Below are 17,488 nucleotides of genomic sequence, written 5' to 3' on the forward strand. Positions count from 1 at the left end.
TGTGGGGCTGTGTAATGAGTGTGTGTGTGGGGGGCTGTGTAATGAGTGTGTGTGGGGGCTGTGTAATGAGTGTGTGTGTGGGGGCTGTGTAATGAGTGTGTGTGTGGGGGCTGTGTAATGAGTGTGTGTGTGTGGGGCTGTGTAATGAGTGTGTGTGTGGGGCTGTGTAATGAGTGTGTGGGGCTGTGTAATGAGTGTGTGTGTGGGGGGAGGGGCTGTGTAATGTGTGTGTGGGTCTGTGTAATGTGTGTGTGTGTGTGTGGGTCTGTGTAATGAGTGTGTGTGTGGGGCTGTGTAATGTGTGTGTGTGGGGCTGTGTAATGAGTGTGTGTGGGTCTATGTAATGAGTGTGTGTGTGGGGCTGTGTAATGAGTGTGTGTGTGTGTGTGTGTGTGTGTGGGGCTGTGTGTGTGTCCAGTGCCAGTTCCACCTACCCCTGTGTGTACTGTAGTTTCTCTTTAGCGATTTAGAAGTACTTTAGAAAAAAGCTGTTTACCAGAGGATCTGCCCTCAGTCGCTTGCCAGCTAGTACTGGTTTGCTTGCTATGTATGCAGTGGACTCTGATGCATAGTAGTAGAATGCTTCTCAAATTTGTACTATAATGTCCCACATTTTACTCTACTTTTGACCAGAGCCTTATGGACCCTGGTATAAAGTAGAGCACTATTGAGGGAATAGGTTGTCGTTTGGGAGGCTGCCTTAGTGTGGTGATGTAGTGGAACATTAAACAAAAGTCTCCATGTGTTCCAACTTCCACAGGTGAATGATAATGGCTTGAGACGAGGCGATAGCCTCATTCTAGAACAGTTAGGATTGACATGTGAAGCAACTCGAGCGAGTAACGTTTCATCATATGTTGTCTGCCCAACATTAAGGATTTAAAAACGTTTACACATCAAAACAGACCGCACAGATGGGTCATCGAGGGCATACGTCCTTCGTCCTTCAAATCCCCTGTGTCTCTTTTAGAATTTTGTCAATCTTATTTCACTGAATTCTGCCTTTTTAAAATGATATAACCATGTTATTTTTCAGAACTATTGCTAACCCCGGTCGATTGTGGGACAACACAGTATAAATGGCCAACACCCAATGAAAACACTGGCATCCAACCAATCAAGGAGCTCCTGCAGTTCTACCTGGGTCTTTGATTGGACAAAGACTCATCTACTGAAGAACACAACTTCCTGAACCAACCAACTGCATTCACCTTAGTGTGACTTAGGTCCTCCCCACACACACACACACACACACACACACACACACACACACACACACACACATGGACAAACACACATGTAGCTAGGACGATAAACTGAAATTATCAACACCAACCATACCGACCACTTATCGCAGGCATTTTGCCTATACTAGAGAAATGTGAAGTTTGAAATGAAATACAGTACCAGTTAAAAGTTTGGACACACCTACTCATTCCAGGTAAGATAATAGTGAAGACATCAAAACTATGAAATAACACATGGAATCATGTAGTAACCAAAAAGTGTTAAACAAATCAAAATATATTGGAAATTTGAGGTTCTTCAAAGTAGCCACCCTCTGCCTTGATGACATCTTTGCACACTCTTTGCATTCTCTCAACCAGCTTCACCTGGAATGCTTTTCCAACAGTCTTGATGGAGTTCCCACACCTGCATGGCACTTGTTGGCTGCTTTTCCTTCACTCTGTGGTCCAACTCATCTCAAACCATTTCAATTGGGTTGAGGTCGGGTGATTGTGGTGGCCAGGTCATCTGATGCAGCACTCCATCACTCTCCTTCTTGGTTAAATATCCCTTATACAGCCTGGAGGTGTGTTGGGTCATTGTCTTGTTGAAAAACAAATGATAGTCCCACTTAGCGCAAACCAGATGGGATGGCGTTATCGCTGCAGAATGCTGTGGTAGCAATGCTGGTTAAGTGTAACTTGAATTCTAAATAAATCAGACAGTGTCACCAGCAATACACCATCACACCACCTCCTCCATGCTTCACGGTGGGAACCACACATGCGAAGATCACCTACTCTACGTCTCACAAAGACACAGTGGTTGGAACCAAAAATCTAAAAATTGGACTCCAAAGGACAGATTTCCACCAGTCTAATGTTCATTGCTTGTGTTTATTTGCTCAAGCAAGTCTCTTCTTATTATTGGTGTCCTTTTAGTAGTGGTTTCTTTGCAGCAATTCTACCATGAAGGCATGATTCACGCAGTCTCCTCTGAACAGTTGATGTTGAGATGTGTCAGTTACTTGAACTCTGAAGAATTTATGTGGGCTGCGATTTCTGAGGCTGGTAACTCTAATGAAGTTATCCTCTGCAGCTTTCCTGTTTCAGTTTCATCATAGCGCTTGATGGTTTTTGCTACTGCATTTGAAGAAACTTTCAAAGTTCTTAAAATGTTCTGTGTTGACTGACCTTTATGTCTTAAAGTAATGATGGACTCTCATTTCTTTGCTTATTTGAGCTGTTCTTGCCATAATATGGACTTGGTCTTTTACCACATAGGGGAGGTATACAGAAGATAACCCTATCTTGTCACAACACAACTGATTGGCTCAAACACATTAAGAAGGATAGAAATTCCTGTTAATTGAAATGCTTTCCAGGTGAGTACCTCCATAAAGCTGATTTAGAGAATGCCAAGAGTGTGCAAAGCTGTCATCAAGGCAAAGGGTGGCTACTTTGAAGAATCTCAAATAAATAAAATATTTAGATTTGTTTAACACTTTTTATGGTTACTACATGATTCCATATGTGTTATTTCATAGTTTTGATGTCTTCACTATTATTCTACAATGTAGAAAATAGTCAAAATAAAGAATAACCCTTGAATGAGTAGGTGTGTCCAAACCTTTTGCCTGGTGCTGTAGGTTTGCTAATATGGGTTAATGTTAATGTGACAATTGTAGGCTACAACCATAGTAGTAGTAGTAGTTTAAAGGATAATACATTAACTGTGGTAAACTTATCGTTCTATTTATCATTATCGCATCAAAGTCAGGCAATTTGTCGCACTATGGATTTTTGTCCATATCGTCCAGCTCACACTCTGACACACCTGCATACACACACATACACACAAAGAAAAATGGATACAGACAAATACACGTATACACACATGCATACAACGGACCCATACTCACAGAATATAGACTCAAAACTGATCCTGTCAGCAGGCATCTGGTCAGATGAATGTATTAATTAAGGGACAGAACCCAGACTATAGCTCCCCTCAGAAAATACCCTCTTTACTACTCTCTCTCCGGGTCTTTTTTTCAAATAACAATATTTTCTTTGTGCGTTTGTGCTGTATACACATGCACGGGTGTGAGACAAGTGATATATTATAAATGGCTCGAAGAGCATAAACTATACAATTGTGTTTGATTTTGAATGGTTATATTGTAAGCCTAACTAAAGTAGTCTCTTGAAAGGTTTATAAAATAAATGTTTTACAGGTATTTATAGTTTTTAAACTTTAGAAACATTATTTGTATGACACTATAAGAGGGAGGAAATGGTTAAGTGACTTAACAAGTATCCCTTAAAATGTTACCTTATTGTGTCTAATTGAATTCCATATTTTAAGTCCTGTAGTTTTAGATGAAATGTTAAAGTGAATACCCCTGCTGCGATATGTATGAAGGTGAATGTTCATAGGTTGTATATATATTGCAGTATAAATTAATGAAATAAGATGTCTGTTTTCTCTCCAGCCTGGTGTTACAAAAAACAACCACTGAAATGTGACTACAGTCATATCGTTTGAGTTGATGAACTCACTTTTTTCAGGGTTTCAACTTATTGCGTAAGGATTTTTCCTTGCACTTCACCTCAACCTCACAATGAAAGGAATGGACAGGCCTGCCAACAGGCATAACTCAATTCTTTAGGGTGGTCTTTGACTGTTGATTGGGGGTAATGTCTATAGATCACCTGGAAGGTACAAAACAAGTTCTGCTTCAGTCGTGTAAAATGGACAGGCGATATGCATTTTCCACACCATATTCCTGTACTACTCCAGTTTAGTTATAGTCTGTAAGCACATAGCAAATCTCACAGAACTTATAATTTAGCAATTATTTTATATATAATTTTGCTTTTTTTTTGAAGAATGTGAAAATTCCAAATTGTCTGCAAATGCTGAAATGAAGTTGGCCACACATAATCAAGTGTTTGTGAAAATGTGTGTCCAGAAAATATCTTTTTTTGTAGGTTTGCACTGGTTATTATGATATCTCTTTGACGCTGCAAAGGATATTTCTTATTTTTGTGATGGCCAATTTCTCCCAATTCATTCAACATTTTCCTAAACCAGGCATTTTTTTAAGAGTTGAGCAATTTTTGAAGATTAGGATGCTCTGATGCAAATTTAAGTCACAAAAAAAAGGAAAGAAAAACAATTGTCATAGAATGGATGTACTGCTCTCGTTGCAAATCCAAAGATTTTATTATACAACCTTGAAAATAAACGTAAGCCATGAAGTGTTACTGTGTTAACAGCCTTTTGTAAGGTATGCATCTTGGCAATCACCACGACAAGTTTTAAGGAAAGAGTGTGCATACAAATATTAAATTCACTCACAAGGTTTGGTTGAATTGAATTAGTTTTTCTTCTCTGATTCTGACTGATCAATACTTTTTTTTTGAAAAAATGTTCTTAATTTATAGTTTGCTATTTGATCAATTGGTAAATATTACATGCAAGTACCTTAACATGCTAAAGACCTAGCATAATGCCTTAGACCTGTTTTTCTGTATTGTGTATTACTGTGAAGTTGACAGTTGTATCCTATATGTCTAGTGAGATGACAATACTGAAGTGTGCATCGTCACTTAATGGCCATGTCTGAAATGGCACCCTATATAGGATGCCATTTCAGATGCAACCATTGTACGTGTGCTATGGTTAGACTACTACACCCCTGGCTTATTTGGTTGGTTTTCACAGTAGATGTTTTTTTCTTTTCCCCCACATTTTATTTGTGATCAGTTGTGAGTTGTATTATTTGTACAGTTGTTTCATATTTGACTGTCTTTTAAGGTGAGTATGTAAACAACAAAATGGTAAATCAAAGCAATATTGTAAAACAAGAGTTTTTGTGTAGAAAGCTCATTGTTACGGTTCAGAAATGTATTTTTGCAGGTGTGATGTTCATATTAAATAGCACTATGTTCACCTGCATCGATGTTCATCCACTGTGGGCATTTTATGCAAAATTAATTTACACCTTATGCAAGCTGTTGACTAATATTGCTTTTGCCAATGCTGCTTGCTAATTTATGATTTATGGCATTGTAAATAAATTATTTTTATTATGTTGATTGAAGTGTAATTACTGATTTGACTTGGTCTACAATTTCTGTCTCTATCCCATAAGGTTGACAGAATATTATTATTCAGTTTCCAGACTAATTATTCTGTAATGTAATCAGTTAGCCACACTTTTTAGTAACAACTGTTACATGTATTACAACAGGGTATCTGTGTACCTTTTACTTTTTTCCCACCTTTTGTTGTTACAGCCTGAACTTAAAATGGATTAAAATATTGTCACAGGCCTACGAACAATAATACCCCATAATGTCAAAGTGGAGTTGTGTTTTTAGACGTTTTTACAGAGTAAAAATGAAAAGCTGAAATGTGTCGAGTGGAAGTATTCAGCCCCTTTAGTTGTCAAACCTAAATAAGTTCAGGAGGGAAAATGTGCTTGACAAGTCACAGAAGTTGCATGGACTCACTGTGTGCAAAAAGTGTTTTAACATGATTTTTGAATGACTACATCTCTACCCACACATACAGTGGGGCAAAAAAGTATTTAGTCAGCCACCAATTGTGCAAGTTCTCCCACTTAAAAAGATGAGGCCTGTAATTTTCATCATAGGTACACTTCAACTATGACACAAAATGAGAAGAAAATAAATCCAGAAAATCACATTATAGGATTTTTAATGAATTTATTTGCAAATTATGGTGGAAAATAAGTATTTGGTCACCTACAAACAAGCAAGATTTCTGGCTCTCACAAACCTGTAACTTCTTCTTTAAGAGGCTCCTCTGTCCTCCACTCGTTACCTGTATTAATGGCACCTGTTTGAACTTGTTATCAGTATAAAAGACACCTGTCCACAACCTCAAACAGTCACACTCCAAACTCCACTATGGCCAAGACCAAAGAGCTGTCAAAGGACACCAGAAACAAAATTGTAGACCTGCACCAGGCTGGGGAGACTGAATCTGCAATAGGTAAGCAGCTTGGTTTGAAGAAGTCAACTGTGGGAGCAATTATTAGGAAATGGAAGGCATACAAGACCACTGATAATCTCAATCGATCTGGGGCTCCACGCAAGATCTCACCCCGTGGGGTCAAAATGATCACAAGAACGGTGAGCAAAAATCCCAGAACCACACGGGGGGACGTAGTGAATGACCTGCAGAGAGCTGGGACCAGAGTAACAAAGCCTACCATCAGTAACACACTACGCCGTCAAGGACTCAAATCCTGCAATGCCAGACGTGTCCCCCTGCTTAAGCCAGTACATGTCCAGGCCTGTCTGAAGTTTGCTAGAGAGCATTTGGATGATCCAGAAGAAGATTGGGAGAATGTCATATGGTCAGATGAAACCAAAAGATAACTTTTTGGTAAAAACTCAACTCGTCGTGTTTGGAGGACAAAGAATGCTGAGTTGCATCCAAAGAACACCATACCTATTGTGAAGCATGGGGGTGGAAGAATCATGCTTTGGGGCTGTTGTTCTGCAAAGGGACCAGGACGACTGATCCGTGTAAAGGAAAGAATGAATGGAGCCATGTATTGTGAGATTTTGAGTGAAAACCTCCTTCCATCAGCAAGGGCATTGAAGATGAAACGTGGCTGGGTCTTTCAGCATGACAATGATGCCAAACACACCGCCCGGGTAACGAAGGAGTGGCTTCGTAAGAAGCATTTCAAGGTCCTGGAGTGGCCTAGCCAGTCTCCAGATCTCAACCCCATAGACAATAATTGGGGGGAATTGAAAGTCTGTGTTGCCCAGCAACAGCCCCAAAACATCACTGCTCTAGAGGAGATCTGCATGGAGGAATGGGCCAAAATACCAGCAACAGTGTGTGAAAACCTTGTGAAGACTTACAGAAAACGTTTGACCTCTGTCATTGCCAACAAAGGGTATATAACAAAGTATTGAGATAAACTTTTGTTATTGACCAAATGTTTTCCAGCATTATTTGCAAATAAATTCATTAAAAATCCTACAATGTGATTTTCTGGATTTTATTTTCTCATTTTGTCTCATAGTTGAAGTGTACCTATGACAATTACAGGCCTCTCTCATCTTTTTAAGTGGGAGAACTTGCACAATTGGTGGCTGACTAAATACTTTTTTGCCCCACTGTAGTTATCTGTCAGGTCCCTCAGTCGAGCAGTGAATTTCAACCACAAAGGCCAGGGATATTTTCTACCTATTGGTATATATATTTTTAAATTACAACAACAAAAAAGCAGACATTGAATATTCCTTTGAGCATGGTGGAGCAAGTTATTAATTACACTTTGGATGGTGTATCAATACATCCAGTCACTACAAAGATAGAGGCGTCCTTCCTAACTCATTTACTGAAGAGGAAGGAAACCGCTCACGGATTTCACCATGAAGCCAATGGTGACTTTAAAAACAGAATTTAATGGCTGTGATAGGACAAAACTGAGGATGGATCAACAACATTGTAGTTACATCACAATACTAACCTAAATGACAGTGAAAAGGAAGCCTGTACAGAACAAAACTATTCCAAAACGTGCATCATGTTTGCAATAAGGCCACCGGCAGACCATGAACAGCTGCATGGTCAAACTGCAAAACATTTGGCAACGAAATGCACTTGAATGTCTGAATACAATGTGTTATGTTTGCGACAAATCCAACAACCTATCACTGAGTACCACTCTTCATATTTTCAAACATGGTGGTGGCTACGTCGTGTTTAGTGTATGCTTGTCATTTTACTATGAAATAGTCAAAATAATGATAAACCCTGTGACGAGTAGGTGTCCAAACTTGACGTACTGTAATTACTAATACATTTGGAAAAATGTCTAAAAACATTTTTCACTTTGTCATTATGGGCTACTGTGTGTAGATGGGTGAGAGGAATAAAATCTATTTAATCCATTTTGAATTCAGGCTGTAACAACAAAATGAGGAATAATTCAAGGGGTATGAATACATTCTGAAGGCACTGTATGTACATCACCTGGTTGGGCCATCCTGTGTTCTTCCCCTTATCAGCAGAGGGCATAATTGTCCAGCAGATAACATTTTATTTTACAGAACACACAGAAAATACATACCATCCAATAAAGCTGAAAAAATGCGACTATATCAGTATTTTTTTTTTAAATAGTATGAAGTGAAGTATAATTTTTCCGAATGCAACGAAGTCATAGACACGCATGATTGAACTTAAGATAACAGGCATTGCATTTGCCAGACGCAGAAGCAAACTGCGACTGGCAACTGATCACAAGTCGCCATTGACCATTAACAGATGCATGGTCAAGTACTGGGCTTTGTACAATAAGCTGATTCTAGATCTGTTTTTAGGGGCAACTTCACCCCCAAGCATTAGCATCACTTCATATGGCCACAGATAGAACAATGAGTTATAAAAATATTTAATATGGCCACACGACACTTCCGCCCCAGTAAAATCGAACCAGTGAGGGGCCTCGGAAGCTACAGAGGCTAATACTACCCGGGTCGTGGTAAACAACTTCATTCTCTTCAGTGAGTCAGAATGTAAAGCTAAAGACAGGGATGACGAGATCTTTGTCCAGTGCAATTTGATAACGGCCGTCAAATGGGTTTTAAATTGGACCTTTAAATGAAGAATCAAGGGCCCTGCTATTACTTAAAATCGTCAGGTTTGTTAGCGATTGTATTTTAATTAACAGCTATTATTAGCTAGCTACAAGCCTGCCACCAGCAGACCAGCAGCAGCCGCTCGCCAGAGCTAGCCGCAGTGTTTACTAGGCGACTGTAGATAACGTTAGCTAGCTACTTATTTATGCCTATTTTTTTATGTAGGGGCTGTAATGAAAACTGGTCGACGTCGGTACATGCTAGATGGCCATTCAACGGTGTTTTAGTAGCATGTCAGTTTTTTTTGTTGTTGAATGTCAATACTGGTTTCATTTGTTCGTTTTCATGTCTAACGTTAACAATTATCTGCCTAGCTACTCAAAACATACAGATTATGTTACGACAATGACAGCTAACCTTTAGGTGATACTGGGGAGGTGAAAACACTCAATATGTCTGAAATGTATTACTTTCTTCTTTTTGTAAAGGGGATTCCAGGGGGACCATGTCAACTCTGCCGTGTCATCGACCCAATACCGTTTTCTTTCTGTTTGACTCAAAACACCAACATCCTCTACCGACTCAGTTAACGCTAGTGATGGTGAGCATCTGCAGCGGCTAAAGGCATGGCAGACAATCTACGACACCAGAGGCCTCGAGCTCCAGAATCAGATGCTGGCAGAGCACAAGGGTTCGCGAGATAAACATAGAGGCAGTGCAAAGATAAGCCAACGCAGAAGCCATTATCCCTTATTCTCTCACTTTTATAGGGCCTGGCTTGCAGCCCGAAGCTGTTTTTTACTGGATGAAGTGTGTATATTATAGTGTAAGTGGTGTCAGCTATTGAATGCAGTGACTGGACTTTTAAACTTACTCTTGTGAATTCAGCCAGCTCATCAACAAAACACAATGGCATCTGATGACCACAAGGAGACAGAGAATGACCTGTCAGAACCACTTCAAGCGGATGATGAGTTATTGAGTCAGTATGAGGAGGACCCTGCTAGCACTAACTTCAAATCCAAAAGTTTACCTGCTCTGAATGACTCAGGCCAGCAAAGCAAGTCCTTGTTGGCCAAGTCTATGCAGCAGCAGGTGTCAATAACGGAGGAAAAGTGCGATGAATTAATCCAACTCCCACAGAGGATCAACCTGAACCAACCTCTACCTGAATCCTCCACTAGGACTAATGTTAACTATTCCCCTTCCAGTTCTAGTGTGGTGGGGATGAGTAGTTCATTTAACACAGAGACACAGGTGAGCAAGCCCAGGAGTAAAAACCCAACGAGGCAAGGCTTCCTCACCTCGAGGTTACCCCTGATGCGTTTACCCACTAGGAAATACATTAATGCAATTCTCGAAGACTCTCGCTGTTTTTTATTTTGCATGTGCTACCTGACATTCATCCAGTCACTGATGGTGTCTGGCTACCTTAGCAGTGTCATCACCACCATAGAGAAGAGGTACAGCCTCCGGAGCTCTGAGTCCGGCCTGCTCGTCAGCTGCTTTGACATAGGCAGTCTGCTGGTGGTGGTCTTCATCAGTTACTTCGGAGGCCGAGGGCAGAGGCCCAGGTGGTTGGCCGTGGGTGCGGTGTTCATAGCCGTCGGAGCAGCACTCTTCTCCTTGCCTCACTTCATCTCCCCTCCGTACCAAATCCTGGAGGTGAACTCGTCCCGGGGCAACGAGGGCCTGTGTATGAACAACAACGGTAGTGGCAAGGACTTCCTGGATGTGTCTTGTCCCAGAGACCAGGAGGGTAATGAGCACAACCTGTACGTGGCCCTGTTCATCATTGCACAGATACTGGTAGGCATGGGGTCGACGCCCATCTACACCCTGGGACCCACCTACCTGGACGACAACGTCAAGAAGGAGAATGCCTCTCTTTATCTAGGTAAGACGTGAGTGTGTGTGAGATGGGGTGTGAAAGGTCCGAAAGACTACACAACGCACAGGAAATAAACTAGGAGATAAAGGAGGAAGGCAACTCTGCTAGCCTCCTCTGTGCCAGATTTACTGACTAGGTCTACTGTTTGGGTTCAGATAGAATGTCTCCTACTGCCTTTCCACCTGCCTCTGCCTATACACAAGGCCTTACAATACATTATGACATTGGCTACTTAAACTTTGACTTCAGTTATTCAATCAATCCTTGTCCCTAGATATTTTCTCTCCAGTGGTCTGAAACAAGGTAAACCTAATTAAGGCCTAAACACTGAAAATAAAGAATAGTTATGATACAGGCTTGTATTCTGTGGTCGCCCATGTGGCTGCCTGGTGCCTGCCTCCAGTACACTCAGAGAAAATAAACTCCACAAAATAATTAGCTCCCGTTTGTGTCCCAAATGGCACCGTGTTCCCTATATAGTGCACCTCTTTTGACTAGAACCCTCTAAAGAAAGCCTTTGACACAGCCCAAAGTCAGTCCCCTTTCTTCTCCTAGACCCAGTCTAACGGTGTTCTCGTGGAAGGCCGGTTCACAAAGGACTGAGCAGCTTTGATCATGCGGTCACTTGGTGCCAGCTGTACATTGGCTGGATACACACTGGCCAAGATGTGACAGAACTTGGTCCATCATTTCCTGTCTGGCTAGCTGGAACACGAAGGCTGTGAAGGAGGACAGACTCTGGTCAAATGTAGTGCACTATATAGGGAATAAGGTGCCATTTGGGACGTAGACTAGAGTGGACAACACTAATGGTCTTTGACAGGTCTCTATTCAGTCTGATAGAGCCACAGACAGACAGTTACTCTGAAGACAGGACATAACTCTTAGGTAATGGAGCAAATGTTTATTCGTTGTATGTTATTCACTGAGTTCCAGGAAGAGGGATTTATAGGCTTTGGAAACCAGAGAATGAACCTATAGTTAATCCAAAAAAGGCTAGATAACCAGATGTTCTTTTACATATTAAGAGGGTTCTTACAGTAGCTTTTAATCTAAGATTATGCATACTACTGTGTATATAATCTCAAAACAGTGTGAGATTTTATTGGTACTAGGTTTATTAGGTCAGGTTGTCATGAGTGTGCCCATGATTGACCAACATAATACAACATCATTATTTTCTTGGGACTCCATAGGCGAGCGAGTAAACTCCAACTGGAAAATAAAATTGATGACATACGATTTAAGATTATCCTACCAACGGGACATTAAAAATTGTAATATCTTGTGTTTCACCGAGACGTGGCTGAATGATGATATGGATAATATAGAGCTGGCGGAATTTTCCATGCACCGGCAGAACAGAGAAGCTACGTCTGGTAAGACGAGGGGTGGGGGTGTGTGTCCATTTGTCAAAAACAGCTGGTGCGCGATGTCTAATATAAAAGAAGTCTCAAGGTATTGCTCGCCTGAGGTAGAGTACCTTATGATAAACTGTAGACCACACTATCCGCCAAGAGTTCTCATCTATATAATTCATAGGCTTCGATTTACCACCACAGAACAAAGCTGGCACTAAGACCATGCTCAACCAGCTCTATAAGGCCATAAGCAAAGGAGAAAATGCACACCCAGAAGCGGTGTTCCTGTGGCCGGGGACTTTAATGCAGGCAAACTTAAATAAATTTTACCAAATTTTTACCAGCATGTCACATGTGCAACCAGATGGAAAAAAACCCTAGACCACCTTTACTCCACACACAGAGATGCATACAATGCTCTCCCCTGCCTTCCATTTGGCTAATCTGACCATAACTCTATCCTCCTGATTCCTGCTTACAAGCAAAGACTAAAGCTGGAAGTACCAGTGACTCGCTCAATACGGAAGTGGTCAGATGATGTGGATGCTACACTACAGGACTGTTTTGCTAGCATAGACTGGAATATGTTTCAGGATTCCTCCAATGGCATTGAGGAGTACACCACCTCAGTCATCGCCTTCATCAATAAGTGCATTGACGACGTCGTCCCCACAATGACCGTACGTACACATCCCAACCAGAAGCCATGAATTACAGGCAACATGCGCATCGAGCCAAAGGCTAGAGCTGCCGCTTTCAAGGAGCGGGAGACTAATCCAGACGCTTAACTTCTTGCGACTATCAAACCCGGATCCGGGAGCGTAATAATAGCCTCAAACGAATTAGCATAACGCAGCAGACATAAATCTTCCTACAAAATCTTCCTATTCATTGAGACACAGCTTAGCCTTTTGTTAATCACACTGTCATCTCAGATTTTCGAAATATGCTTTACAGCCAACGCTAGACAAGCATTTGTGTAAATTTATCATGGCATAATGCTATGCTAGACTCTGCTGGCAGCAGGCAACATTTTCACGAAAATTCACGAAAAGCAATCAAATTAAATCATTTACCTTTGAAGAACTCTGGATGTTTTCACTCAGGAGACTCCCAGTTAGATAGCAAATGTTCCTTTTTTACAAAAATATTATTTTTTGGGGTCGAAATAGCTCCCGTTTGTTCGTCACGTTTGGCTGAGAAATCGGCCGGAAAATGCGGTCATTACAACGCCAAACTTTTTTCCAAATTAACTCCATAATATCGACAGAAACATGGCAAACGTTGTTTAGAATCAAACCTCAAGGTGTTTTTCACATAACAATTCGATAATATATCCGTCGGGACAATTGGTTCTCATAAGAAGCGATTGGAAAAATGGCTACCTCAGTACTTTACGCAAGATTTTCTGCGGGAGCCATCATGTGACCACTTGCTAAATGTGGTCCCTTACGGCTATTCTTCAGCATAAATGCATAAAAAAGACGTCACAATGCTGTAGACACCTTGGGGAAAATGTAGAAAACGTAAACTCATTCGTAGCTCATTCACAGACATTCGGAGTCATTGGCATGAGGCGGTTTCAAAAAATGCGGCACTTCCTGATTGGATTTTTATCTGGGTTTCGCCTGTAACATCAGTTCTGTTGAACTCACAGACAATATCTTTGCAGTTTTGGAAACGTCAGAGTGTTTTCTATCCAACGCTGTCAATTATATGCATAGTAGAGCATCTTTTCGTGACAAAATATCTTGTTTAAAACGGGAACGTTTTTTATCCAAAAAATGAAAATACTGCCCCCTAGTTACAAAAGGTTCAAAGAAATCCCGCTATGCCCTCAGACGAACAACCAAACAAGCAAAGCGTCAATACAGGATTAAGATTGAATCCTACTACATCGGCTCTGACGCTCGTCGGATGTGGCAGGGCTTGAAAACTATTACGGACTACAAAGGGAAACTCAGACGCGAGTTGCCCCGTGATGCAAGCCTACCAGACGAGCTAAATGCCTTTTTATGTTCGCTTCGAGGCAAGCAACACTGAAGCATGCACAAGAGCACCAGCTGTTCCGGGATGACTGTGTGATAATGCTCTCGGTAGCCGATGTGAACAAAACCTTTTAAACAGGTCAACATTCACAAAGCCGCTGGGCCAGACGGATTACCAGGACGTGTACTCAAAGCATGCGCCGACCAACTGTCAAGTGTCTTCAATTACATTTTCAACCTCTCCTTGACCAAGTCTGTAATACCTACATGTTTCAAGCAGACCACCATAGTCCCTCTGTTCAAGGAAGTGAAGGTAACCTACCTAAATGATTACCGCCCAGTAGCACTCATGTCGGTAGCCATGAAGTGCTTTGAAAGGCTGGTCATGGCTCACATCAACAGCATCCTCCCGGACACTCTAAACCCACTCCAATTCGCGTACCGCCCCAACAGATCCATAGATGAAGTAATATATACAGGGGGTACCGGTACCTGCTATATACAGGGGGTACCGGTACCGAGTCAGTGTGTGGGGGTACAGGTTAGTTGAGGTTTTTACATGTGGTAGGCGTGAAGTGACCAGGCATAGATAATAAACAGCGAGAAGCAGCAGTGTACAAAAACAGCTGGTGCTCCCGTGCATGCTTCAGTGTTGCTTGCCTTATACATTACATTTTTTATTTTTTTAAATATGTTTTAAACTGAAATATCTTTAGTCAATAGGGATTCAACTCCTTTCTTATGGCAAGCCTAAATACATACAGGAGTGAAGATTTCCTTAACAAGTCACATAATAAGTTGCATAGACTCACTCTGTGTGCAATAATAGTGGTTAACAGGATTTTTGAATGATTGTCCCATCTCTTTACCCCACCCATGCAATTATCTGTGAGGTCCCGCAGTCGAGTCGTGAATTTCAAACACAGATTCATCCACAAAGTCCAGGGAGCTTTTTCCAATGGCTCGCAAAGGTGGACACCTATTGGTAGAGAGATAAAAATAAAATACAGATACTGAATATCCCTTTGAGCATGGTGAAGTTATTAATTCAAATACATCATTTTTTTTGTCACAGGAATGCACCGAATACAACCGGTATACAATTTCACCTTACTGTGAAATTCTTACTTTACAAGCCCTTAACCAACAATGCAGTTCAAGAAAGAGTTCAAAAAATTGTAATTAAAAACAGTAACACAATATAATTACTTAACAATAATTAGGGTGTATACAGAGGGTACCGAGTCAATGTACGGGGAGACAGGTTAGACGAGGTAATTTGTAAAGTAACTGCTTAGATAATAATAAACAGCAAGTAGCAGCAGTGTAAAAACAAAGGGGGGGGGGGGTCAATGTAAATAGTTCGGGTGGTTATTTGATTAATTGTTCAGCAGTCTTATGGCTTGGGGGTAGAAGCTGTTAAGGAGCCTTTCGGACCTAGACTTGGCACTCCAGTACCGCTTGCCGTGCAGTAGCTGAGAGAACAGTCTATGACTTGGGTGACTGGAATCTTTGGAAATGTTTTGGGCCTTCCTCTGACACTGATCCATATGCTTTAGATGATGTATAAATACACCCAGTGACTACAAAGATACAGGCATCCTTTCTAACTCAGTTGCCAGGAGGAAGGAAACTGTTTAGGGATTTCACCATGAGGTCAGTGGTGATTTTGAAACAGTTTGGCTATGGAGTTTAATGGCTTTTTTGTTGTTACTTTTACCCCTTTTTGTCCCCAATTATGTGGTATCCAATTAGTAGTTAGTCTTGTCTCATTGCTGCAACTCCCGTACAGACTCGGGAGAGGCGAAGGTCAAGAGCCATGCATCCTCTGAAACACGACCCAACCAAGCCACACTGCTTAACCCGGAAGCCAGCCACGCCAATGTGTCGGAGGAAACTCCGTACACCTGGCGACCGGTTGGGATGGTGTTCTTCAGCGTGCATGCGCCCGGCCCGCCACAGGAGTCGCTAGAGTGTGATGGGACAAGGACATGCCTGCCGGCCAAACCCTCCCCTAACCCAAACGACCCTGGGCCAATTGTGCGCTGCCCCATGGGTCTCCCAGTCGCGGCCGGCTGCGACAGAGTCTGGACTCGAACCAGGATCTCTAGTGGCACGGCTAGCCAGTGCAGTGCCTTAGACCACTGCACCCGCTTGGGAGGCCAGATAGGAGGAAACTGAGGATGGATCAACCACATTGTAGTTACACCACAATACTAACATAAATGACAGTGAAAAGAAGCCTGTACACAATAAAAAATATTCCACAACATGCATCCTGTTTGCAATAAGGCAATAAAGTAATAGTGCAATAAATGTGGCAAAGAAATTTGCCTTTTGTCCCTGTTGAGGCAAACACAACACAACATATCACTGAGTACCATTCTTCATATTTTCTTCATATTTTCAAGCATGGTGGTGGCTGCATCATGTTATGGATATGCTTGTCATCAGCAAGGACTAGCGAGTAAAACATTTTTTGGGGGGTTGGATAAAAATAAGCGGAATAGAGCTGAGCACAGGCAATATCTGAGAGGAAAACCTGGTCTGCTTTCCAACAGACACGGGGAGACAAATTCACCTTTCAGCAGGACAAGGCCAAATATACACTGGAGTTGTTTACCAAGACAACATTGACTGTTCCTGAGCTGCCGAGTTACAGTTTTGACTTAAATCGGCTTGATAATATATTGCAAGACTTGAAAATGGCTGTCTAGCAATGATTAATAACCAATTTAATGGAGCTTGGAGAGTTTAAAAAAGAATAATGGGCAAATATTGAACAATCCAGGTGTGCAAAGCTCTTAGAGACTTACCCAGAAAGACTCACAGCCATAATGGCTGCCAAAGGCAATTGTAACATGTATTGACTCAGGGGGTTGAAATCCTTTCATTAATCTTAAATCTTAATCCAATTTGTCATTACAGAATATTTTGTGTAAATCGTTGAGAAAAATAAGACAAATCAATTTTAATCCCAATTTGTAGCACAACAAAATGTGGAAGAAGTCAATAGGTGTGAATACTTTCTGAATGCAATGTATATATTTGGCTTCAGTTGGTGTCCTCTACATTTGGTCATACAGGCAGTTCTGTTTCAGTTGGGGCTGTGATCTGGGGGGCTGTCTATGGGAAATAAAGCAGATTTGTTGGATAGTTGTAAGATGACAGTGCAGTGTCAGCAGGTTGCCATGACGATGCAGTCATCCCACATTTCATTGTGCCTGACCCTGTGCCGCCAGTCTCCCTCCCTCCCTCCCGCAAGGTCACAGGGTCCCAATTGATCCAGCTGCCAGGCTGAGGCTCGCATAATTTTTCTGTAACAGCCGGCCCGTTACGCTTGCATCAATCTCCTTTATGAGTACAGGACACGGACACTGACAG

General features: G+C 41.6%; 2 protein-coding genes across 8 annotated transcripts in view; both read left to right on the forward strand.

Annotated features, from left to right (window-relative positions):
- The window catches only part of LOC115114835 (nuclear receptor coactivator 2), a 79,685-nt gene extending 74,355 nt beyond the window's left edge, over window positions 1-5,330 (forward strand). For all 5 annotated transcript variants that reach the window (XM_065013390.1, XM_065013393.1, XM_065013392.1 and 2 more), the window contains exon 21: window positions 1,037-5,330. In XM_065013390.1, coding sequence (XP_064869462.1) covers window positions 1,037-1,048 — 12 coding nt within the window. In that variant the 3' untranslated portion in view covers window positions 1,049-5,330. The remainder of the gene's footprint in view (window positions 1-1,036) is intronic.
- A 3,361-nt stretch (window positions 5,331-8,691) lies between these two features.
- Window positions 8,692-17,488, forward strand: part of LOC115114367 (solute carrier organic anion transporter family member 5A1-like) — a 35,779-nt gene continuing 26,982 nt past the window's right edge. The window contains exons 1-2 of one of the 3 annotated variants that reach the window (XM_029642545.2): window positions 8,692-8,789; window positions 9,353-10,761. In XM_029642545.2, the coding sequence (XP_029498405.1) occupies window positions 9,774-10,761 (988 nt within the window). In that variant the 5' untranslated portion in view covers window positions 8,692-8,789; window positions 9,353-9,773. Of the gene's footprint in view, window positions 8,927-9,352; window positions 10,762-17,488 lie in introns of all 3 variants that reach the window. The other 2 variants (XM_029642546.2, XM_029642544.2) reach the window with 2 other exon arrangements.

The sequence above is a fragment of the Oncorhynchus nerka genome, linkage group LG9b (genome assembly GCF_034236695.1).
Source record: "Oncorhynchus nerka isolate Pitt River linkage group LG9b, Oner_Uvic_2.0, whole genome shotgun sequence".
NCBI classification, from domain to species: Eukaryota; Metazoa; Chordata; class Actinopteri; order Salmoniformes; family Salmonidae; genus Oncorhynchus; species Oncorhynchus nerka.